At 32.6% G+C, this 24,627-nt stretch overlaps 3 protein-coding genes across 3 annotated transcripts; 1 reads left to right on the plus strand and 2 right to left on the minus strand.

Annotated features, from left to right (window-relative positions):
* Positions 1 to 185: 185 nt before the first annotated feature.
* On the minus strand, positions 186 to 6,281 carry HELRODRAFT_193089 (hypothetical protein). The gene is made up of 18 exons (XM_009025547.1): positions 6,077 to 6,281; positions 5,514 to 5,725; positions 5,236 to 5,325; positions 4,854 to 4,952; positions 4,559 to 4,679; positions 4,317 to 4,363; positions 4,097 to 4,168; positions 3,671 to 3,775; positions 3,067 to 3,246; positions 2,610 to 2,720; positions 2,431 to 2,505; positions 2,144 to 2,296; positions 1,965 to 2,019; positions 1,778 to 1,867; positions 1,493 to 1,569; positions 1,240 to 1,350; positions 898 to 973; positions 186 to 640 (listed from the first exon to the last, which is right to left on the minus strand). The coding sequence occupies exons 1-18, from the start codon at positions 6,237 to 6,239 to the stop codon at positions 483 to 485; spliced, it is 1,995 nt and encodes a 664-aa protein (XP_009023795.1). The 5' UTR covers positions 6,240 to 6,281; the 3' UTR covers positions 186 to 482.
* A 1,253-nt stretch (positions 6,282 to 7,534) lies between these two features.
* On the minus strand, positions 7,535 to 8,176 carry HELRODRAFT_177340 (hypothetical protein; the record flags this gene model as incomplete). Its single annotated transcript, XM_009025548.1, has 2 exons — positions 7,535 to 7,684; positions 8,012 to 8,176. 2 exons carry the CDS (start codon positions 8,174 to 8,176, stop codon positions 7,535 to 7,537), a joined length of 315 nt encoding a protein of 104 aa, XP_009023796.1.
* Positions 8,177 to 8,622: 446 nt separating this feature from the next.
* HELRODRAFT_193090 (hypothetical protein) lies at positions 8,623 to 22,652 on the plus strand (the record flags this gene model as incomplete). The annotated part of the gene is made up of 15 exons (XM_009025549.1): positions 8,623 to 8,663; positions 8,738 to 8,875; positions 9,614 to 9,712; positions 9,847 to 9,968; positions 11,078 to 11,239; positions 12,065 to 12,120; positions 14,552 to 14,812; positions 15,487 to 15,565; positions 15,684 to 15,810; positions 15,975 to 16,094; positions 16,188 to 16,269; positions 16,601 to 16,676; positions 17,151 to 17,216; positions 17,493 to 18,242; positions 18,453 to 22,652. The coding sequence occupies 15 exons, from the start codon at positions 8,623 to 8,625 to the stop codon at positions 22,175 to 22,177; spliced, it is 5,904 nt and encodes a 1,967-aa protein (XP_009023797.1). The 3' UTR covers positions 22,178 to 22,652.
* Between the last annotated feature and the right edge of the window lie 1,975 nt (positions 22,653 to 24,627).

Raw genomic sequence — 24,627 nt, forward strand, 5'->3', positions numbered from 1 at the left:
AAGAGAGGTGGAAAATTCAGAAATACGTGAAAGACTTGTGGCCTTGAGGGAGATTGAGAAGAAAGTTCAAACACTTCATGATAATTTGCTGAGAGAGAAAAATCAATTTAAGATGTGTGTTGAAAAACTCAGATCAACGCTCAATTAAAAAACATTAATTTTGCATTAGATATTCAAAATATTCGTGTAAAAAATTATTTATTGTACATCTTTTAATTTATGTGTTTCTAACAATTAACCTAACATTTTGAAATTTAATAAATTAACTTATTTGTTTAAATTCAAAATGAAAGTTTGATACATGACTTCTACACATTCATCTAAATAATAAACAAAGTTAATCAGAAAAAAGTTAAATAAAATAACAAAGATAAAATAAAGAACGGCTTTGAGAAACTAAAGTAAAAAAAATTACCTACAAAACAACACATATCACAAGTTTTGCACAGTTGAAAACATTGGCTCAAATTTTGTAACAGAATCTATTCTTTTACAGTTAAGTGATAATATTCCATATCATCTTTGCTTATCGTGGAAGGAGCTTGAGACATCAAACATTTTCCTTCACTTGATTTCGGGAAGGCGATGACGTCTCGTATTGACTGGGTGTTGCAGATGATTGACAGATATCTATCGACTCCTGTTTTGTAAATTTATGAAATTTTAGAAAATTAAAAAATATTCCAACTTCAGAAAGGGCTTATTCACTTCATTTATCGTAAAATATTAGACCAAAGGAATGATGACAAATTTTGATATACAAACTCAGTACAGCTGTTAAATTATAAACAAAATTTTTGCAGTAGTATTAGTGTAAATTTTGTAACTCAGTTTATCAAAAATGAGAATGAAAATTAAAGTCAAGACGAAAAAAATTGAGGTAAAAACCAAACTTACCAAGAGCTATGCCTCCATGTGGCGGACATCCTGAATTCAAAGCATCGATCAAATGTTGCAGAGGAGCGGCATCTTCCTGTATTGTGATGGTCAGTATCAGGCGTCAGTGGGTGGTGTAGTTTTGAAGAAGTTGTAATGTAAATGTGAAGAAAGTTGAACGTTTGTGATTTAAATTTGATCAGAAAGGAATGGTTTGAATTCATGATACAAAAAGCAATTAAATAAGGTTTACAAAGACGCTTTTTGGTTTAATATAGCATTTATTCATTGCATTTAAAAAACCTAATGAGACAACGTTAGAATGTAAATTTTAACAAAAAGAATTTTGCAATAAAAGTTTACTTTGAGAATATCTTGAAGCACATATTTTTGAAGATCAGCATTGTGTATCCTTATAGAGCCACCACCCACTTCTGCCCCGTTGAGAACCAAGTCATAGTGCAATCCCCTAGCCTTATAGTTAAACCATTAAATCACATTTTTTCAAGTAACAACCAGATGGGATGAATAAATAAAAATTATAAAAGTTCAATCGACAAAAATTCTAATTATGACGAAATTTGACCGATCAAATGTAAGAATAAAGTGAACTGACTGCTTCAGGGTTTGAATAGATGCAAGTCAAATCATCTGGATGAGGTGCTGTGAACGGATGATGAGCTGATTCAAGTCCTGCAAGTAATTTCATACAATTAAAAATCTCACTCAAGTATAAAATGATATAAAATTTTATAATTAATTTTAGACACAAGCTCGTTCTTAGAGTTTTGGAATTTAATATATGTTTGATTTTTTGAAATATGCGAAATATTACCGGATAAAAGCCACAAAAGGAACACCCAAAAAAATTTTGGCAACAATTAATAAAAACAAAATACACCTCCAGACCCATCTTCTTTTGGTAGAAACAAAGGAAAATTTTCAATCCATAGAAAATTCATGCTATCATCATCTTCGTACACTGAGATGCCTGTTGATGTTGTGATAAAAACATATTTAAAATTCGAAAATTTCTCAAAAATGAATAAAAATAAAATAATAAATAATAATAATGATAAATAAAAAACCTTTCTCCTTCAGTAACGACGCCATTTCTACTCTGAATTTCCCTGCTGTCAAACACTGGCGCAATGAAATAAAAACAAGTTCCGATTACAACATAACTACATAGACATCTATACCCAATGATTCAATTTAATAATTAAAAAAGAGTAAAATAAAATTTAAAAAAAAAGAAGGAACTGACGGCATTTCGATCGAGTCCTGCTGCAATGATGAATACGTCACCGGGGTTGAGCTGCAGCCTCTCTTCCAGTCTCTTGTAGGTTAGGTCGCCAATCATTTTGTGCAGGGTACCATGCCACGAGTTATCTTCTTTAATGCGAACGATAGCGAAAAACTGAGAACAAATTACATGACATAGTTAGAAATATAACAACGAAGCCATGATACTATGGTTTTAATTTCGAAATTATAAACAAAACGTGATTCACTAGTTTTGCTTCAAAAACCAAAAGACCAAAAGACACTCACTGCTCTATGCTTCTCATGAAAAGAAGACTTCAAAACTTTTGTCAAATATGAAACATCTTTATTACTCAGGTAAGGCTGAAATGCAACCAATTGAATAAAAAATTATTTATAAAAATGACTGAAAACTTATTAATGAGAAAAATTATTGAATAAACTTTTATAACTAATGAGCAACTGACAGAAACGTGAGGGAACTGAACGACTTGTATACTCTCCATTGGTCTGTTCCTGAAGGACTTCATCAGAGGTGTAAAATTGCAATGTTCGAAGATGTCCGTCACCTCTTGCAACTAAAAAAACATTTGATATTTTGAATATTTTAACTCGACTGGAAACGAAAATAACAAATATCTCGATGTGAAAATAAAATATTATTTCAAATAAAAATTTATGAAAAAACTAGAATGGCAACTTTCATTTTCAGGCATAATTCAATAAAAAATTTACATAATCAAAGCTGTATCACCCCACAAAAAAAAACAAATTAACATTAAACTGAAATACAATCAAATTTAATCAAAAATAACCAAAAGTCAAAATTTCTAAACCTTCAACAACAACAACAACAACAACTGGAAAAAAACAAAAACGACACATTTAAAAATCATCAGACCCCAAGAAATAAAACTCCCCAACTGTATTATCAAATCTGGTGTCAGGCTTATCAGACCCGTAAACCCTGATGGCATCGTGAAAGTCCATCTTAGGAAATGGAGAATGAATTGGCTTCAGATGTCCAGGCCACGAGTGAACCAGCATCCCTTCTACTATGTTCTTAACATCTTCTACATCAACAAATGACATTTCTATGTCAACCTGTTTGCAAAACAAATTCAAATATTTTTCAAATACTTATCCATATGAGTAGCTGGTTAAACTGGCATGGGTGTAAAAGTATTTCATCAAAAAAGCACATCATTCCATATTTATATGTAACTTGTTCGAAATAATGTATATATATATATATATTGGTGTTAACATGTTTTTGCAAAAATGAGTAAATTCATTAATGAATAAGCATATATTTGATTATAAATGCAAAATTTGTTTGTGAAAGTGTCAAATAATTATTTTCGAAAATTGACATATGTCAAATAAAGAATGAAGCTTATAGACGAACATAAAATGTGTAAATATACGTGGTTAATTAATATATCTTTTAATTATTAATCTGAAAAATAACGTTAAAAATTACAAATATGGATAAAAAAATGTTGAAATTGTGAAAAAATTGTGAAACTTGTGTGAATTCTGGTTGTCTATCTGGTTTGGCAGTCTCATCTCTGAAGCACTTTGCTATCTGCATGTACCTATCTATACCCCCAACCATCAGCAACTGTTTAAACTGGCATGGGTAGAAAAGTATTCGATCAAAAAAACCATTTATTTATTTATTTATTCACTAAAATTATCCGAAAAATTTCGAAAAAAAAATTTTTTTTTCGGTTAAATTGAAACAAAGTTACCACATTTCATTTTTACTTCACACATTTATACATTAGCTAAACCATTTTCTTACAGGAAATGAATAAAATATATCTTAAATCCTTTCGAATAACTTTTAAAATTTGTCTATTTTTAATAACTTTCATTAAAAAAATATCAAAATTTATAAAATATTATTTCAAAAAATTAATTTAAAAGTAATTTCATTAGAGATATTTACCTGCTGTGGACTTTGTGGTAGGCAATAAGCTTTGCCTTTATCATGTGTCGGTACTATGAACTCTCTGGCTCCCTGCGAAAAAAAATTATTCTATTAAAATAAACATAAATTATTAATGTAATAAATTACAATTAAATATAATAGATCAATATTTATTGCTTATTAACAAATTTATAGGTATATTTTGAATAAAAAGTAAAAAATTAAGAAAAAAACTAACACCAGGTGTCTTTCTAAAGAGGATTGGTGTTTCAACATCAACAAACTCTTGAAGGTATTTGAAAAATAGTCGAAAACGATATATCAAATAAAACAAATAAATAAATAGAACACTGACACACACAAATTAATATTAAATAAAAATACAATTTATTAAATAATAATAGGATATCCGAGTTGTTGACTTTTTTTTAATTTATTGATTTAATCAGTAAATAAAATGAAAAAAATGGTTAAAATTACCATTGGCCATGAGATATTCCCTCATCTTGAATAAAATTTTCGACCTCTGCCTCAAATTCTGCTGGAGTTTTCTGTGCCTGAGGTCTAAGTATCTATACTGTAGTCTCAAAGGTTCTTTAACCTAATTACGCAATTTAAAAAGTTATTTAAATAACTTTATAAAGATGAATGAATTTAAGTTCAAAGTAAGTTTATAATTACGAATCAATAATTAAAATGGCTACTTTGAAAATCTTTTTTATTTGCACCAACACTGAAAAAAGTGTTAAAAAAATAGATTTAAAAATGAGACCACCTCGTGAAATTCCTGAATTTGAAATGGCAGGCGTGCATTGCATCTATTTAGTATTTGAACATTCTCCGCTAACACTTCCAGTTCACCTGATGGCATGTCCTGAGTTTAATTATGTTGAAAATATTCATTTATCAGTTTGTTTGTTCATCAATGAATTCAAAAATTCATTCAACTATTTCTAAATTCATTTAATCATCAAATAATTCATATTCATTTCAAAAAGTTTTATGAAAATATGAAAAACAATGAAGAAAAAAATAGCATTAATCACATTTTCAAATATCTTTTGAAAATTCATTAAAAGTGTGAACAACTGAAAACAAAATTTAATTCAAAATGAGTGAACTATAAATAAAAAAGTGATTAAAAACCACAAAATAACCTCATTGCTCTGCTCTTCAGGTCTGTACCTGACAACTCCTGTGACTTCTAATACTGATTCTAAGGGTAGGTCTTTTAGGGATATTAATATCTGACAAAACAAAAAAAATTATTTGTTTTAATTAAAAATAATAAAATTAAATTTAGCATAATTAAATAATTATTCATTGTAATTAAATAACACACAAAATTTTATTAAACCATAAATAAGAGTTATAAATACACAATGATAAAACAAAGCAGACAACAAAAAAATTATATTATAAATTATATACTAACAAGAGGATCATTAACCATAACTTGAATGAAACCATAAGAATCTCTAAGGACCATAAACTGGCCAAGCATCCTTTTGTACTGCACCCACCCTGATATTTTAACTCTCTCAGATAAATTTTCTTTGGTGATTCGGCATGTCTTTCTTATATTTTTTATCGCTGGTCCACTATTAATTTCTTTTTTATTTGATGATTCTGACCGAGCGTGGTCAGCTGATTAGGAGAATTATTCATTAGTAAATTGGATTTATAGTTGAACACAGAGCCAAACGAATATAATACATTTAAGAATTAGGCTTAAACTAAAATTTGAAAGGTGTAGTACTCTAGTGAATTATTAATTATTTTTAAATAATTAATAATTATATTATATTTATATATACATATATATTATATAAGTATAATTTCTATTTTAATAAATTTTTTTATATGATCAATACATGGTATGTTTTAAAATTGAGTTTCCCTATTCAACTTCATACACACACGCATGCACGCACGCAAACACACATATAAATACACACATATACAAAAATTAAAATACTAAACATACAACTAACTTACGGAAATCAGATCGGGTGCGATAAGAAGCAAGAGGACAGGATTTCAAATTCAAAATTGAATCATTTAATTTTATCGAGGATAAATTTTTTAGGTTGTTGAACTTTTGATTAGTTGAGGACGTCACGAGCAGACGACTCTTCAGTAGAAAATTACGAGAGGCCATTACTTAATTAAAAAAAAAGTTAAATATGAAAACGTCTCGGTTTTTATAAATTTATAAAAATGTGTTTAAAAGTGAATAAGTTTAACAACCGTGTTAACGGCATATAATAAATATAAATATAGCGGCCTTCGCTCATTTTTGACGGTCGAACAAGAAGATTACTTCCGGAGGAAAATTGGAGGGTGATTTTTTATCGCCCAAGTCAAAAGTTACGATCGTATATTTACTAGTTTCGGAATATTGCTTTTATTTAAAATTTCAAATGTTCTAAAAGGTGATACTAGATGCTGTTTTAGGATAGATATTGCTGTATGACGGTTAAGTATCTTTTTGCATTTTAAATAAAAAAAATTTTTTGTGAACCACCAACAACACTTAACTCATTAACTGTAACAACACTAAACGACGACTAATTAGTAATTAAATTACTAAACTCTAATAATTAAGCTAAAACTAAACTCTACTGATTCTAATTACTAATTGAAATAAATAACAAATAACCCTAACGAACATTAACAGATTAGACCACTAGAAACTACCAACCACTACACTACTACATACTACTACTACACTACCAACGACTAACAGCACTTGTTCCTAAGATCCTAAATTCTATTGCTTAATTGGTTTTAAAATTTTTGTTTACAATGCTTAAGTCTGGGAATAAAAAATATACTAAATTAAATAAATATATTAAACAACTTATCAATCAATTTTATAAAATAAACAATTTTGTAATTTGTTCAATTCAAACTCCCCAAGCTAACTTGCAATTTAATTAAAATTTATTAATTATGAGTGATTCAAACTAAATTTTTTTTCATTTAATGTTTTACAAAATATTCCTCATTCTTAAATTGTAGTACATGTTGTTATTAAATTTATTAAAGATAATGTGTGATTTGGATAATAATAATTAAAAATATCGGTATCATTGAAAATGGATAAAGTCACAAATAAAAAAATAAATCATAAATTGCTAAAAATAATAGTTCCAGTAAGTTTTTGCCTTACACCTACATCTTTTTTTCATTCTTATATTATAATAAATGTTTGTTATCAAATATATCAAGGATTGATTTCTCAATCCATGACTAGATTGAATGTCATGATCCTACAGTTCCAGAGGATCCCCATCACCATTAGTCAATAAGGTTTGTAGAAATCACCCCAGGCATACATACCATCAATGTTTTGTAGCCACTTTTTAATGTAGTTTTAATAAAATGACATTGAGAATAGTTATTTAAAACAATCTTATTAAAATTATTGAACAGGTAACAGCTATGACAAGATTACTTTCTTAATGTCCTAGTGTGAGGAAGATGTAAGCCATTTGTCCAAAGATAATCATATGCCTTATGCCCATACAAATGCAGTCTCAACGCGAATGATTTTTGATCAGTCATATGTTCTAATTTTTTTAAACTTTTCCAGAAATTTTTCTGTTAATTTATTTGTTACATTAAATACTTGATGTGTATTTCATATAAGAACTTGATTATGCCAATTTGGTTAACTTGTTAAGCATTAATATAAAATTGACTCTACTTGTAATGGTGAGTGGTATTATGATGATGATCCAAGTCTTAAGCAGGGTTTATTATTCACAATGTCATTATGCCCTTTCTAAGTTTTAATAAAATACATGGAATATTGTTGAATGCATTTTATATTTTTTGATATTTTTTGTATAGATAAGAATGTTGCAATGTACAATGATGATGTGAATTGCTTCCTTGTGTAATTGATGACATATAAATATAACTAACTTGAAAACATGGGAATGCTTCCTTCAGCATTACCTTCCTTTCTCCATCATAACCCTTATAATCTTTATTACAGAAATGGTCACTGCATATTCTTGCATTTTTTGATGGAAGCCATTTGAAATCATTTATTTCCTGTCTGATCCACTTAATCCAATCGTTTTGCATTTTTACATTTTGAGGAAATCTGAAATTTTATAAACTGTTACAGAAACTTGTGCATTTCTTAAGTATTGCTTTTAATAATAAAATGGTAATCCATCATAGCATTATAAATTATAATAGTCTATAAAACAAAATATATGTAATTGTAAAACAAAATAGTTCTATTCAATGAGTATAGGGATATTGTTACATTTATTTTAGTGTGAAGTTAATTTGAAAATAAACCTGGAAAAAGATGCATCAGAAATTTTCTCATTTCTATTTATTGTTAATGCAATTTTTAATGCAACAGGTAGGCATGTTTGTGTATAGCTACGAAAATGAAAATTTACCTAAAAACTAAATTATTGTATCTGACATGAAAATTAGTACAGAAACAAAAACGAAAGAATAAATGACAATATAAAAATTTAAACATTGATTGAAAGAGTTTATTCTAATTATATGGTATGGGCAATTCGTTGCGAAATCGTTGGAGTGTTGCGGTTGGGTTTGATGATGGATGAACACTGAACCAGAAGAGCAGTGAGCGGGAAAAGAAAAGAACTGTATTCGTTTGGATAGGCTGGACACGTGTTTCGTCCCTACCGGAGACTCATCAGCAGCCCGAATACCTGTCAGAATAGTTATCGCGTTGGAGGGGAAACTCTCGTTGCTTGTTTTTCCTCGATCACGTCGGGGTCACCAATTTGTTGCGGTTGGGTTTGATGATGGATGAACACTGAACCAGAAGAGCAGTGAGCGGGAAAAGAAAAGAATTGTATTCGTTTGGAAAGGCTGGACACGTGTTTCGTCCCTACCGGAGACTCATCAGCAGCCCGAATACCTATCAGAATAGTTATCGCAGTTTCTTATAAAGCCCGCACAAATCAACTCCTTGTTTCGTGGTGTTTTATTTATTAGTCTTTTTAATCGCTAGGATTTTTAATCCGACAGGAGGAAATGGTGTCAACAGTAGTTATTTTACTGCATGGTAGTTAATCAGCCGGTATAAAGGTTATATTCAATTTCTATCAAATAAATTTGACAAAATATCATACACAGGCAGAACTAAATAAAGAAATAGATAGATATATACACGTAGTTATAATACATTTATAATGTTGTATTTACACATTCAAATTGTACAATTGTGTTATGGTGTAGTCTCAAATTATTTTGAATTCTCTCAGAAAATTTTAAACGTTTTACTACACTATATATACTAGTTATTTTCATCAACAATTTAAAAAGAGTTATATAGAGTTATATAGAGTTATATAGAGTTATATAGAGTTATATAGAGTTATATAAAGCATAAATCCTATATAGATACCTTTCTTTGAGATTCTTTCCTTTGCCGACCGGTCGGCTTCTTTGCGTTTCTCTATTTTCATTTTAATTAATTAAATAAATAAGATTTTTCCATTCATTAAGGTTCATTCAAGTTCATTCATTCAGGTTGAAGCTTCCAGAGGAGTTCATCGTGGAAGATCAGAATGGTTGTGATGTCACGCCACGTTCGTTCATTCCGTGGCAAAGAATGCACGCTTGGCTGGGGTTAGTTTTACGGTTTCTTTGCGGTTCCTTTTTGCCAGTTGGCTGGCTTTTCCGGCTGGCGGGTTTCACCGCGGCTCGTTTCTCTATTTTCGTTTAAATTAATTAAATAAATGGGATTTTTTCATTTCATTCAGGCTGAAGCTTCCGGAGGAGTTCATCAGGGAAGATGTCAGGCTACGTTCGTTCATTCAGTGGCAAAGAATACACGCCTGGCTGGGATACGTTTTATTCTTTCTTCTCTGTAATTTAACATTAAGTAAGAATGCTCACACGCACACACACAATTCCATTAAGTAGCTATATAGGTAGGTTAGATAGGCATAATTTTAATTGTAGGTAGGATAGATAGGAAGCATCCAACACTAATGTAATTGAATAGGTAGGCGCGTAAGTTTATCGCTTCTATTTTTTTCTTGCACCCACATTACACGCATCAGCGTATTACACACACACACACACACACACACACACACACAAATACATACATAAACACATATATTAGTATTTGAGCGTATTTTTATTTTCATTACACATTCTAATTTATTATTACTAAGGTTGAGAGTAATTTAATTTCATAGGTAGTTAAGGGCAATAATGTAGTTCTAAGAACAATCTTGTAATGTAAATTAAAACGCTGTAAGTGTATCGATAGGTAGGTTAATTATTAAGTTTTACATTATTATTATTATGTTGGAGCCCAAGGTGGTGGGGTGGGTGCCGAAAGGCCAATGAATTGGGCTCTTGAGTTTTGTAATTTTAGGTAAGCTAGGGCCATAATGTTATGAATAGGTAAGTTAAGGCTACGTTGTAACATACTCATTAATAGATTTAGGGTTTAAGTTTTATATTATTATTACTAAGTTGGAGCCCAAGGCATTACGTAGGTGGTGGGGTGGGTGCCGATTGGCCAATGAATTGGGCTCTTGAGTTTTGTAATTTTAGATAAGCTAGGATTTAATTGTAATGAATAGGTAAGTTGAGAGTACGATAGCCGATAGACTCTGAATTTCGAAGTCTGTTGTCAGAGGTGAGCCTTGGTGGCCAGTGGTGTACCGGCAATGGTTTACTATCCGGACGGCAATGGTTTACTATCTGTACGGTAATGATTTACTATGCGGCATGGCCATAGTCTACTACCCGCACGGCTTCCGGACGGCAAATGGTTTACTATCCGGACGGCAATAGTCTACAATCCGCACGGCAATGGTTTTCTATCCGGTGCCCTGGCTGTCGGTGAACCTCTGTGCAAGGGGGAAGAATGAAGAGGGACTTTCGACTATCGTACCATTAACAATTTAATATAGATTAGTTAAGGTAATTGAATAGGTAGATAGGATTATTTTTATTAAGCAATTTGAGATGCAGGCACCGCTAAGCTTTCTGATGAGAATCTACTCTTTCTCTATCTTTCTCCATCAACTCGGGCTGAGTTTCAACAACAATCTCGAGAAGGACTGGCACCAGTTTTGGAGGACAACGTAAGAACCGGACCGCATTCAACATTCTGCCTTTGTCGAATGGACGACGGTAAGTTTTTTTCGTTTTTTATTTTTCTCATTCGTTCATTTTATCACTCAACCTTTTAAATTATTCTTCTTTTAATTGATTCGTTAATTCATTCTATTCATTAATTGAATCATTGACTTATTAATTAATTCATTCATTCACTCACTCATTCAACCAATTACTCAATCATTCAGTTAATCATTTATTCGATCGTTCCTATGTTCCTTGATTTACTAATACGCTATTAAAATTTGTCTACAGAATGATGAAAGGTGGGCTGTGGTGGGCATCAGATGGAGGTCTCATGATGATCGTTCCGATGACAATTCGAAGATAACAACAACGACGGTTTTTGAAGTATGATTTAGTTTCTTTTTTTATTTTTCTCATTCATTCATTCATTTTATCACTATCTTTCAAATTATTCCTCAGTTAATTTATTCATTGATTCATTCTATTCATTCATTAAATCATTGGTTGATTAATTAATTAGTTAATTTATTCATTCAACCAATCGTTCAATCATTCAGTTAATCATTTATTCGTTCATTCCTTTGTTTCTTGATTTACTACTTCGCTAATTAATAAAAACTTGTCTACAGAATGATGAGAGGTGGGTTGTGGTGGGCGTCAGCACGTTTCAGATGGTGGTCTCATGATGATCGTTCCGATGACAAATCGAAGATAATGTTAAAGGTAAATTTGTTTTTGTCCCATTGTACCTTTGAAAGTACTCGAATTTGAACAAAGATTGAGTGTTATCTCAAAAAGATAAGTTGCATACTTTTTCCAATTGCTTGTTTTTTATTTTAGTGAATTAATTTTTTTTTTCAATTTATTTTTCAGTATCCGGTCAAATTCATTCCATCGATGCATGTCAGATGATGGTCGGTGCAATGGAGGTTTGTCGGTAGTGAGTGAAGTTTCTGGAGAGTGCGCGCCCCGCACATTTACATACACACACATCAATACAACACATACATACACAACATCCATTCATTCGGTGTCGTTGTTGCTATGTTTCTCTTCAACTTTATATTTTCTTTACCGTGAACCGGGCTTTAATGTAATTCATAGGTAAGTTTGGGACTGAGATGAGTTAAACAATTGTAGGTAGGCTAGGGCTTAACATTAGTTAAAAAGCTTCAAGTAAAATAAAATATGTTAAATAAAATACTTGAAACATCTAAAACGAGAAATACAAATTTGAAGGTAAGTGAGTTGAGTTAATGTTTATAAGTAAGCTAGGGCCCTGAGAGTAATTTTATTATAGGTAGTGACTGACTATTATTCTTGCGACTTCTTACTAGTTTTGTCATGTGTTTGTTTTCGCTTCACAACACCACACCAACAAAACAAACTACATTTCATTCTCGTCGTCGCCTTAAATTGTACCTTTTTGAACAATCTTTTTAATAATGTCTATTTATTTATTCATTAATTGTTGACTGGTTTCTAGTTTTTTTTAAATTGGTTATATAATTTTTGGATATTTCTTGATTTACTTTGTATATATGCATGTATAAATTATTTCTGTTTAGTATGTTGATTTAGTCATTATGATATGTTGTGAACTGTTCTTACTAAATGTTCATGTTACGTGGTTTATTATCCTTCGAGAACTTCTAAGGAGTGTGTATGATAATAATAATAATGGATAATAATTATTTTTATCGGTCGATATTTTGTTATATCTGTTTATTTAAAATACGAATTTAAAAAAAAATGGACATTTTAAAATTTTAATTAACCGTCACTTTTCATTTTTGAATGAATTCAAATAAAAGCAACTACTGTGTTTTTTCTTTACTAAAATCTCGAAATTGTTTGTTGATCTGTACGGTTAACTGTTTGTTCGAGTTTGAACAGGCCTTGCAAATTTTTTTTATTTTTGTTTATTTGGTTCATTCAATTTAGTTGATTGATTGATTGGTTGATTGATCGGTTGGTTGATTGATTGACTGACAGACTGACTGACTGACTGACTGACTGACTGACTGACTGACTGACTGACTGGCTGGCTGGCTGGTAGACTGACCGACCGACCGACCGACTGACTGATTGTTTGATTGATATCTCATAGTATTGTATACATGAGAAAAAATCCGATTAAGCCAACCTACGGCTTCAGTAAGCCACTGTTTTTCACCTGACAAAAGCAATTTCTATATTTATACTGACAAAAATAATTGTGATATGAATATATTGATTTATTTAAAGCATTATATGTACAAAAAAGTGCTATCGTAAGAGTTCTATGAAACCCTGTAAGCCACTGCTGTAAGCCAACGTATGATTTCAGCAGCCAGTTTCTTATGAGCACCAGCAGAATGTAAAATATTCATTGAATATAATGAAGATAGTTGTTCAAATAACAATTTTGATTTATTTAGGCCGTTTATTTCATAAGCAAACCAATTTTTAACATGATCGAATAGTGTAAAAAAAAGGGATTTTTATATTCAAATTAACAAAAATAATTTAATAATACATATTTCTATTAATCGTTATTAAAATTAAATAGAATTACTACAATGTTTTAAGCATATTAATTCAAGTAAATATTTCATTCAGCTTGCTCGTTAAAATCCATGAAATTTCGTAAGCCAACAATCCAAGCACGACAAATAGCCCGACCGATAGATCGAATTGATCGATTAGTCCTATTATTCTAGTTATGTGGTTTGGAGCAAGGGGAAACATTACTGAAAAAAATTAAAAGTTGAAAAAATTGTGGTTCTTTGCATATCCCTGCTTCAACCCATAAGAAGGTGTTGTATGCTGGTAAATAGGCCTCTCCTTGGTTAACAGCACTCAATTATATTTTTTTAGCCATATACTTGGAAGATTAGAATTCAACGAGCCAAGTTGTGCAAAAAATTTTTTGTATTAAATAAAACTATTGTAAAACATATTAATAATATTTATATGTATATACTAAAATTTACATAATCAAACTAATCAAACATTTTGAAATGTTTTATTTTATTGCCTTGCCATACTTAACGTCTTATATAAATCCAGCTGTACGTACTGATCTAATTTCACTAACTTTGGAAACATGATTTTGAAATTTTGTGGCTTGCCTCCCTTGAAAAATAAAATAAATTATTTAAACATCACTGTTTAAAAACATCAAAAAGTTAATTTTGAAAAGGATAAAATTTAAATTAAATGAAAAATTACAAAAGTAGAGAGACCGAGGAAGAATTGAACAAACATGCACTTTCGCATTCAGTTTCCCTTGTTCAACATTGTCATCAACCTCCGGACGAAAACTCCCCAACCGTGTACACACTATCATCATCGTCGTCATCATCATCATCTTCGGAGGACGATGAGAATGATGAAAATAATGGCAGTCAGGATGATAAAAATGAAAATGAGGAGGGCCTTGCTAAATCAGGCAGACAAATATCTGAAGGCGATGCCAGTACTGTGAGTGTTGGAACTGCAGATGATGATGACGACAATAATGAAAAAGAAGATGATGATGATGATGGTAGTGACGAAGATGAAGATGAGAAGGCAGAGAGAGAGAGACAGGAAAGGAAGAGGAGAATAAAAATTAGGAAATTGGAAAGATTGATGGAGGTGTGTGTGTGTGTGTAAAACAGTAATAGTGTAATATGTAATTATAATGTAACGTGTGTTAATGCTGCTCTGTTCATTTCTTTGATTAACAACTGACATTTTTAGCAGTAATTTTTTATGGCAAGTTTTTAGTAATTTAGTTTAGACTAGATAACTAATATTAACTGATAATTCATAATTATATAAATAATTTAGTGGTTGTTTTTTTGTCATTTAAATAAATAATTATATAAACATATCAAGTAATTTGCTTTTATTTATTTATATAAAAAATATTTTCCACTAAGATCCTGAATAAACGAATTTGCAAGTTTGAAGAACGAGAGTTGACGCTAGATGAGATGGATGACGAATCCGACTACACCCTCTGCGATAGGTGGGTCAAGGTGAAGGTTGAGGAAAGAAAAATCTTAAATATAACATAGAAATAACAAAGAAAAACATTAAATTAGCTAAGAAAGTTAACTTTAAATAAACAAGTCAGAGGTTGAAAGAGTTGTAAAGTGAAAATTTTGAAAAAAAGCTTATGAAATAAAAATAACCAAATTATGTTTCAGATCATATTAACTTTACAAATCTTCATATTTCAGATAAAAAAAAACAAGTTTTGTTGCAGATGATATTAATTTTTTTAAGAATCTTCTTATTTCAGGTACAAAGCCAAATTTGTTCAGATATGGAAGAAGTTGTGCAAGTTGAATGACCAGGCTGCCCATGTTGGCCGACATTCAGAGAAGAACTTCGTCTTTGAAGGTTAGTTCGTTACTCAAAAGTCTCTCTTTTTCATCTCTCTCTATCTTCTCTCTTTCTCCTCTCTCTCTCTCTCTCTCCCCCTCTTCACTCTCTATGTATGGAATTTTTTCACGCACAGGAACGAAATATCCTCAAATAAATAGGATCATCTCCAAATTTGTCAACGAAGTCAAAACGTTTCCAGATTATCAAGAAGTTTATGAGATTGTTACAAAGTGTAATGCCCACTATTCTATGAAATTAAGGTTTCTAGGGTCATTCTTCTGGTGGTTTATTCTCATTCTAATCATTTGAGGAGTTTTTTGGTGTTGTATTTCTTGTTTATTTCACTATATTAATGTATTTTTTATCTTCTGTTCTTTCATTTAATCCTCTAATCCATCCATCTATCCACTAATAACCAACACAGCAAGAATCAGATCCTCGGAATTAGTGAACAAGCATTCGTAAAATTAGGCGAACTACTCAAAATGAGAAGAATCAAAGATTACAAAGAGGAGTTTGGCTGCCATCTTACCGATGATGTCAGGTTGGCAGAGATGGGCGGATAAATATATTTAAAAAATTTTTATTTTTGGGTAATGATGATGATGACGACGATTGTGATGGCATTCACATACAGGAAGGATCCGGCAGCTGATGACGCTGAGCTGAAGAAAAAACTCGACGAGAACAAGAAAATTAGCAAAAACAAATTAGAACAGGTGATGATAACGACGACGATGATGATGACGACGACGATGATGGCGATTGCAATGATGATGATGATGATGATGATGATTATCTCATAACCATCTTCATCATCATTATTATTACAATGTTGAGGGTGATAACAGTGATAGCGATGATGATGATAGTGTCATTGTTGACGGTGATGATAATGATAATTAAAATAGTGGTGATGATGACGGTGATGATGATGATGATGATGACGACGACGATGATGATGATGGAATTAGGTGACTGGCTAGAAGAATAAATGATAAAAAAAAGTTGGTTGTGATAATAATGATTATGCATTTTTCCAACTTGAAGGTCTTCAGTCATTATACCACCCTACAACTTACCAGCTCGAAGGACGATGAGGACGAGGACGACGATGATGATGACGGTGATGACGATCGTAGTAGTAGTAGTGGTAGTAGTAGTAGTGGTGGTGGTGGTAGTGGTGGTGATAACGACAATGATGATGATGACGATGATAATAATCAGAGTGATGATGATGGTGATGTTAAGGCTGGAGGTAAAATACTTCCTAACAGTCTGAATGGTATCATTCATGATACTAATGTAGATGATGGTGGTGATAATGATAATATCAATACTACTACTACTACTACTACTGCTACTACTATTGCTGCTACTGCTGCTACTACTACTACTACTATTACTAACTGTGATGATGGTAGGCATAAGAATGAAAGCAATAATAAAATCATTACTGTCTATAATGCTGAAAATATTTATGATATAAATCGTATTGGTATTAACCGTGATAATAATAATAATAAAAATGATAATAATAGTAATAATAATGATAATAATAATAATGATGATGACGATGACGACGATGATTTTCACTTAGTCATTGACGAGTTTGTTGATGAAGACGATGAGATCATTGAGCAACAAACAGCTGCCACTGATGATGGTGATGATGACAATAACAAAGATGATGATGATGATAAAAAAGATGATAACGATGATGGGGATGATGATAAAGATTATGATAATGATAATTACGTGGGGTTGATTGGAGAATCAAAAGTGGCTGTGGGATTGGGAGATGGTTTAATACACAACAACAACAATAATATTAATAATAATAACGGTAATAATAATGATGATAACGACGATGATAACATTGAAAATGATGATGGTGATAAAAATAGCCTTTCCCCATTCGTTTTATTAATTTCCCTTGCAGATCTAAGTTCCTTATCGAAAAAGCTGTACCAAAAATCTGGAGGCCATCCTGACAAAATTTCCAGCTTCACTACTGCTACTGCTGCCACTTCTATTGCTACTGTAACTATTATTAATACTACTACCGCTACTGCTGCTGCTGCTAATACTACAGCTGCTATTCCCGCTATTACTACTTCAAATTCTGCTTCTACTACTACAGCTGCTACTGAAACTGTGACTACTTTGACTACTGCTCCTACTACTACTTTTGCTACCACCACTACTACAAATACTACTGCTGCTACTACTACTACTACTACTACTGCTGCTACTACTACCACTACAACTACTACTTCTACTTTTTCAACTACAGCTGCTGCCACTACTACTTCGACAGTTACTAAAGCTACTGCTATTAATACTACAACTGTTAAAGATAGTAGTAGTACCTATACTGCCAAGAAAATGATTGCCAACAATCATAATAATAGCAATAATAATAATAATGACGATGATGATGATGATGATAGGGCTAGTGAAAGTAAGAATACTAATTGTAATAGCACTAAAGCTAATGATTGTAACATCATTCATGTTGGTGAAAAAAATCTCACACCTTCTTTAAAAAAGTTCGATGTCTCGGATTCACCTACTACCAAATTGCAGCGTTTTGAAGGTGGGCTGAAAGTGACTATAGGTAAACCTAATCTAAGTCCCTCAAAGGTGCTACTTGAAAGATGTGATCGGGCTCTTAGTTGCACCATTAATGGTAATAGTAGTAGTAGTAGTAAAAGTAGTAGTAGTAGTAAAAGTAGTAGTAGTAGTAAAAGTAGTAGTAGTAGTAAAAGTAGTAGTAGTAGTAAAAGTAGTAGTAGTAGTTGTAGTAAAAGTAGTAGTAGTAGTAATAGTAGTAAGATAGGTAGTTTTAGTAGCAGTATCAGTAAGATAGGTGATGTCAGTGTTGTTATTAGCCATTTAGGTAGCATAAGTAGTAGTAGTGTTTGTAATGTTGTTGGTAGTAGCGTCGGTGAAGCTGCTACTACTAGTAGTAGTGGTGGCGGCGTCAGTAGCAGCGTTGCTAGAGTTAGTACTGTCAGTAGTGGTAGTAGTGGTGGTAAGGTTATTGGAGGGAGTAGTATTTTGAGTAGTTGTAGTAGTAGTAAAATTAATGATCACGCGAGTAGTATTTGTAGTAGTAGTGGTGGTGGTGGCGTCAGTAACAACTGCATTCCTAGTTATGATCAGATATCTAAATCTAAAAAAAAGAGAATTCGTCGCCAGCCTAATCGAGATGGCGAGGATGACGATCTTGAACGTAAACGTTCGAAACTTGATTATATTATTAGTAATGACAATGATGACGATAGTACTGCTGCTACTACTACTACTACTGCTGCTGCTACTACAACTACTAATATTAATGGTAATGATAATAGTTATAGTAACGAAGACAACACTAAGATAGGTGATGATGATGATGATGATGTCTTAATATGTGATGTCTGTGATAAAGTCAGTAATAATGGCAGTAATAATAATGACGTAAACAAAGATACTAAATCACGAAGTAACAAAAATGACGATGACGTCAACGACGATGGCGATGATAAGGAAGAGGACCAAAGAATTCGTCGCCATTGGGATGATGGTGACGTAAACACGAAACTTGTTAATGGACAACTGCCCGGTGATAGTATTTTGAAACATAATAAGAAGAAAGATGGCCGTGGTGATGAAGTGAGTGAGGACAGAAGGAAGACAAATGGCGGGAAAGATGATGGAATGAGTGCAGTGATAAAGAAGAAGAAGAGAAAGAGGAATGACGATGATCGTTCTGAAAGCAGAGAGAGTAGAAAACATGAGGCAGATGATAAAATCGTCAATGATGATGATGATGATAATAATAATCATAATAATAACGTGAGTGATGACGACGATGACGTAATTTGCATTGATGATTTTCTTGATGACATCAATTCCACTCAAATCACAACACACAACGACATGTCATCTGACAACAATAGCAACACTAACGATCTATACTACAGAAATAGTAGCCTATATAATAGAGATAATGCTAACACGAATGGCTGTAGTGATGGGAATATTCCAAATCTGGCTGATGCTAATAATGTGGTTCGGCCATTCCTATTTGGTAGTAATAGGCATTCCAGTTTGTTGTCGACCTTTCGACAAACAAATACAAAAGTGAGATCACTGCAATCGAAAGTTCATGCAAATTGTAGCAACAAAGCACCTCCATTCTCACAAATTCATTACAAAGCTTCAAATAATAACAACAACAACATTAGTAATGTGGCAGGTTTTGATGGCAGCGATTACAACAGCGCTGCAAACGGCAATTACAACAACAACACACGTGGCAACGACATCAGCAATGATGTCATCAATTCCTATATGATTGACATCAACAACATTCCAAACTCTGCTGTTGGTGGCTCGATGAACTACAACTCAGGCAGTTGCAATCCACTTAGCAGGCCTCTTAGTGGCAAACGAGCCAGGAAAAAATCTCAGCAGTCGAGCGTCATCAACTTCAACAACGCCGACAACATCTTCGGCACCAGCGCTCAAGATGTCGCTCGTCTGCCCAAGCTACCAGCGAGACTTGCCAAGCAAATAGAGAAGATGACGAAGGATGTTGTGGACACTCACATGCGCAGGAAGCAGATCTCTCAACTTTCTCCGGAGTTTCAACAGTTCCAGCCAACGACGCAAAACAATCAACTACTACTGCAGTATCAGCAACAGCCGCTGCAACAACAACAACAACATAGTCAACCACATCAATATCAACAGTATCATCAACCACAACGACAGCCGCGATCGTGTCCGCAAAACTTTCGACCGCATCAGTACCGACGTCAAATGCAGGCACAAATTCGACAGAGAATTCAACAAATTCAGCAGCAAAATCGCCTACGATATCAACAACAACAACTCAACCACGACCTAATTATATCTGTTGATGAAAATACGAACAACTATACCAGCAGCAACAGCATCTGTAACAATAATAGAACGTTTAGTGACATACACAGCACTAACAAAAATATTAATAGCGTTAAACCCTGCAACAATACAAACTTGAATGCATTCACAGACAACAACATTACTACTGGGGATGGTACCTTTGATAGCAATAACAACAACAGGCTATATAACAGTAACACCAACAACAACAATGAACGTTACACTAAAAATGTCGACACTGAAAACAGCAACATCATCTCTAGAAACCAAATTTACAATCAGAACATCAACAAAAACATCAACCACAATAACAACAACATCAACCACAACAACAACAACCACAACAACATCAATAACATCAGCAAATCGAACTGCAATAAAAAAACTAACAAACACACATCCTTTAACATTAACAACAACAACAATAATCATTACACTAATACAACTAACTTGAATAATTTCTGCAATATGGACAGTGACAGCAATAACAACGACAATAATAACAACTATAATAATAATAATATCAACAACGGTAATAGCATTAATTATAGGTCTTCAACTTTTACAAACAGTGACGTGAACAGAACAAACAACTCACACTCACACAATTACAAGGCAGATAGAAACATTTCCACTTACACTCCAGCGCAGCCAAAACTTTCAGCCGGCACTGTATCTCAGCAGAAGCCGACAAAACGTCAACAAAGTAGCAAAAGAAAGATACTGGATAAGAGTCTTGCTGGTGATTCTAGTGCGGCGAAAAGAAAATTTAACAATGATGATAATTTCGTTGGAAATTTGATTGTCTTGAATGATGATGATGATGAGGAGGAGGATGAGAAGGTGGAAGATGCTAATTCTCAAGAACATTTCGTCGTCGATGCTGATGAGTTGTCTACAGCTGTCATCAACCTCCCATCAGCAACCAGCAACCAAGAAACTGCTGAAAACAGCAACAGCAGCAGCAATAACAACAACAACGCTAGGGAAAATTTATCTTCTGCTATGAATTCACTTTACGTCAAAGTCATCAAAACGACCACAACAACTACAACCACCGTCGTGCAGCACAAAGAACGGCGTCAACTACCACGACAGCGGCGACCAAATCGCATTAAGTGTCAGCTACAAAGTCAACAGCAACGTCAGCCGCAACCACAACAACAATTAGTTATGCTCAATGATGAAGATAACGACGACGACGATGTTATCATTTGCGATGACGTCACAGCCGATAACGAAAACTCTAAAAATAGTACAGCCAGTAAGACACAACAGTTTTTGACTATTACGACTGCGATGTCGCCATTATCATCATCATCAACAACAACAGCAACAACTACTACTACTACAATACAACAACAACAAATAAGCAGCAGCAGCAACAACAACAAAAACACAAGTCTCATTACTCAGTCATGTTCTTTGGGCAGTTTAATATCAGATGATGACAATGATGATGATGATGATAGAGTCGTAGGATATGCCCAGGTCAACGATGACAATGATGTTGTAGAAGATGATGACGTCATCGTCGCGTGTGAAGCAGATGACGTACGTGCTAATACTGATGACGATGATTGTTGCATAGATATCCATTCCAACAAAGAATCAGAGAATCCGGAAAATAGTAATAGTACCAATGTCTGTAACATTGTGAATGATCCAGAAGACTTTGTAGATAATGACTGCGTTATATGCCTGTTGTAATGCCTTTATTAAACTATTTTTTGCCACTTATTTGTTTGATATAAGAAAATAAATTTTAAAATTTAATACGTATTTCTGTTGAAATTCATTATTATTATTATTAATAACTATTATTTTTTTTAATTATTATTATTATCAATTATCATTATTATATTATTTTATTTTAACGATTTTAAATATTAATTTTGAATTATTTAACGATTTTAAAATAATTGACACATTGCGATTTTTAAATGTTGAACACTCAGCGTGAAATAATTTTAGTAATATAAAGGTTGTCATTGCCCCATGATTCATGACTGAATGATTGGGTGAATGCGTGTGGTAATTTATGGCTATCTTTGCGTAGAAATACAAGGTATCTTCAATGCAGGTCTTTGACTTTATGCACATTATTCATTTAATCGTTCCTTTGTTCACTTCCACTCGAGTTTGATTTAATAAAATGGGATTTAATTTGCTCTGAACTGTTTTTGTTTTTATTAAATAAAATATTTTCAAATGGGATGTTTGTTTTTTGTTTTTTTTTTTTTGAAAAAATTTGGAGTGATTAGGAGAAGAACGTCTTACCTCAGGGGAACTGGGTCTCTAAACGCTAAACGAAGATTGATTGGTTGGTTGATTGATTGATTGATTGATTAGGAGAAGAGTTAAAAAAGTAGAGAAGTCGATGTGATGTGAGAGTGGAATTATTTAAATAATTCTATCGTCGTCATTTCTTTGAAATGTGTTCTCGCCCTTTGTATCCATTCAAATAAGGAGAAAATCATGAATAAAAAACCGTTGGTTTTCAGCGGGCAGCTGGTACTTGTTTGTTTCCGTCTGGTGAAATTGAAGTAAAAATAGTTAGTTTTTGAAGGTTTGAAAGATAACGTTCATTTGTCAACCACCTTTATCTTGCCTATATTGGGTTAGGCAGCGTTCCTCAACGAACTTTATTATTTAGAGGTAGATTTACACTTTTGACTCATTCAAAAATTTGTCACTTGTTGAAAAATATATGAAAAGCTGAAAGAGAATTTTTATGGTTATGACGAAAGTTATGTAAGAACAAATTGACCTGAAAATGTTTAACTGCGGTGATGAAGTAGTAGCTGATCTCCACTGGTTTAATCCATATTTGATTTCTTTAACGTAACTCGCTCTACCATGGTCTTCCTGATTCAACATCTTGTTGCATCACTTAACATGTTGAATACATCCAAATGCCATATCATCATCGTACATCATCTCGTATCAAAACCATCGTATATCCAATATTAACAGCGTAAACCCATCCAAATACTCACATACACAAGACATACACACAAAGATAGGAATATCACATTTCAGGCCTTACATAAATACATGCATACCTGAAGGCAAGAATTCTGTATAAGATTTCAAAGTATTGTACACACACACACACACACATATATATATATATATATATATACATAGAGAGAGAGAGAGAGAGAGAGAGAGAGAGAGAGAGAGAGAGAGAGAGAGAGAGTTATAAATACTTAGGTATATGTACATTTACGTGTGTTGAGTGTGTGTGTGTGTGTGTGCGCGTGCGTGTGTGTGAGGATGTGTGTGTGTGTGTGTGTGTGTGTTATGAGGTTTTTAATTCCGTCAAAGTCTAAGACAGAAGGCGATAATGACAAGGCAATGGTGATGACGTCGACGACGACGATGATGATAAAATTTTGAGATGAATATATAGGACGGTGCTAATGAAGATGATGATGCGAATGATGGTGAATTAGTATGGTGAATTTGACGATATGACAACAATAGTGATAACGATGATAATAATTTTTTGACAATGTGAGTGATAAAACGATAAAGATAAGATGTGATTTACTTCAAGTGTGCTAGTAACTTTTGTCTAACAATTCTTAATAATTGTGATAATGTAATAATGATCGTATCAGCAGCATTATGCTTATGTATGTATGCATATATCTGTCTATACATGTGTGTGTATGTGTATGTGTGGTGTTAAAGGTTAAAAAAAAAGGTTAAAGGTTACTCTCTCTTTTGCGTTTGCTTCAGAGGTTTCAACGACAAACACACACAGCGTACATGAATACGCGTGCAAACCACGCATCATACAAATTGAATATGATAGGCGGGGATCTCTTTGTATTCGAACCCAGTCATTGCAATAGCAAGACCAGGCGCCTTTAACCATTGAGCCATCACGGTGTGTGTGTGTGTGTTTCTCTGTGTGTGTATGTTTGCCCTTGTTAGATTTAAAGCAAACGTTTATAATACTGCATATTTATTTGTTTGGTTAATTGGAATGGTGAAGGATGGTGTTATAAAAACTTCACACGTAAAACATCTATCTTTATGTGTGTGTGTATGCGTATATGTATGTGTGAGAGTATGTATATATAACATACATATTTATATGTAGACATGAGTGTGTGAATGTGATGATATATATATATATATATATATAT

This window comes from Helobdella robusta, assembly GCF_000326865.2.
Source record: "Helobdella robusta unplaced genomic scaffold HELROscaffold_42, whole genome shotgun sequence".
Lineage (NCBI taxonomy): Eukaryota > Metazoa > Annelida > Clitellata > Rhynchobdellida > Glossiphoniidae > Helobdella > Helobdella robusta.

Excerpts from the sequence above, each read along its gene's own strand:
- HELRODRAFT_193089 (XM_009025547.1), bottom strand. The coding sequence starts at position 6,239 with ATGGCCTCTCGTAATTTTCTACTGAAGAGTCGTCTGCTCGTGACGTCC. Across the intron at positions 4,680-4,853 it reads AAATTCAGGAATTTCACGAG|GTTAAAGAACCTTTGAGACT; the intron begins GTGGTCTCATTT and ends TTGCGTAATTAG. Across the intron at positions 1,351-1,492 it reads TCTATTCAAACCCTGAAGCA|GCTAGGGGATTGCACTATGA; the intron begins GTCAGTTCACTT and ends TTTAACTATAAG.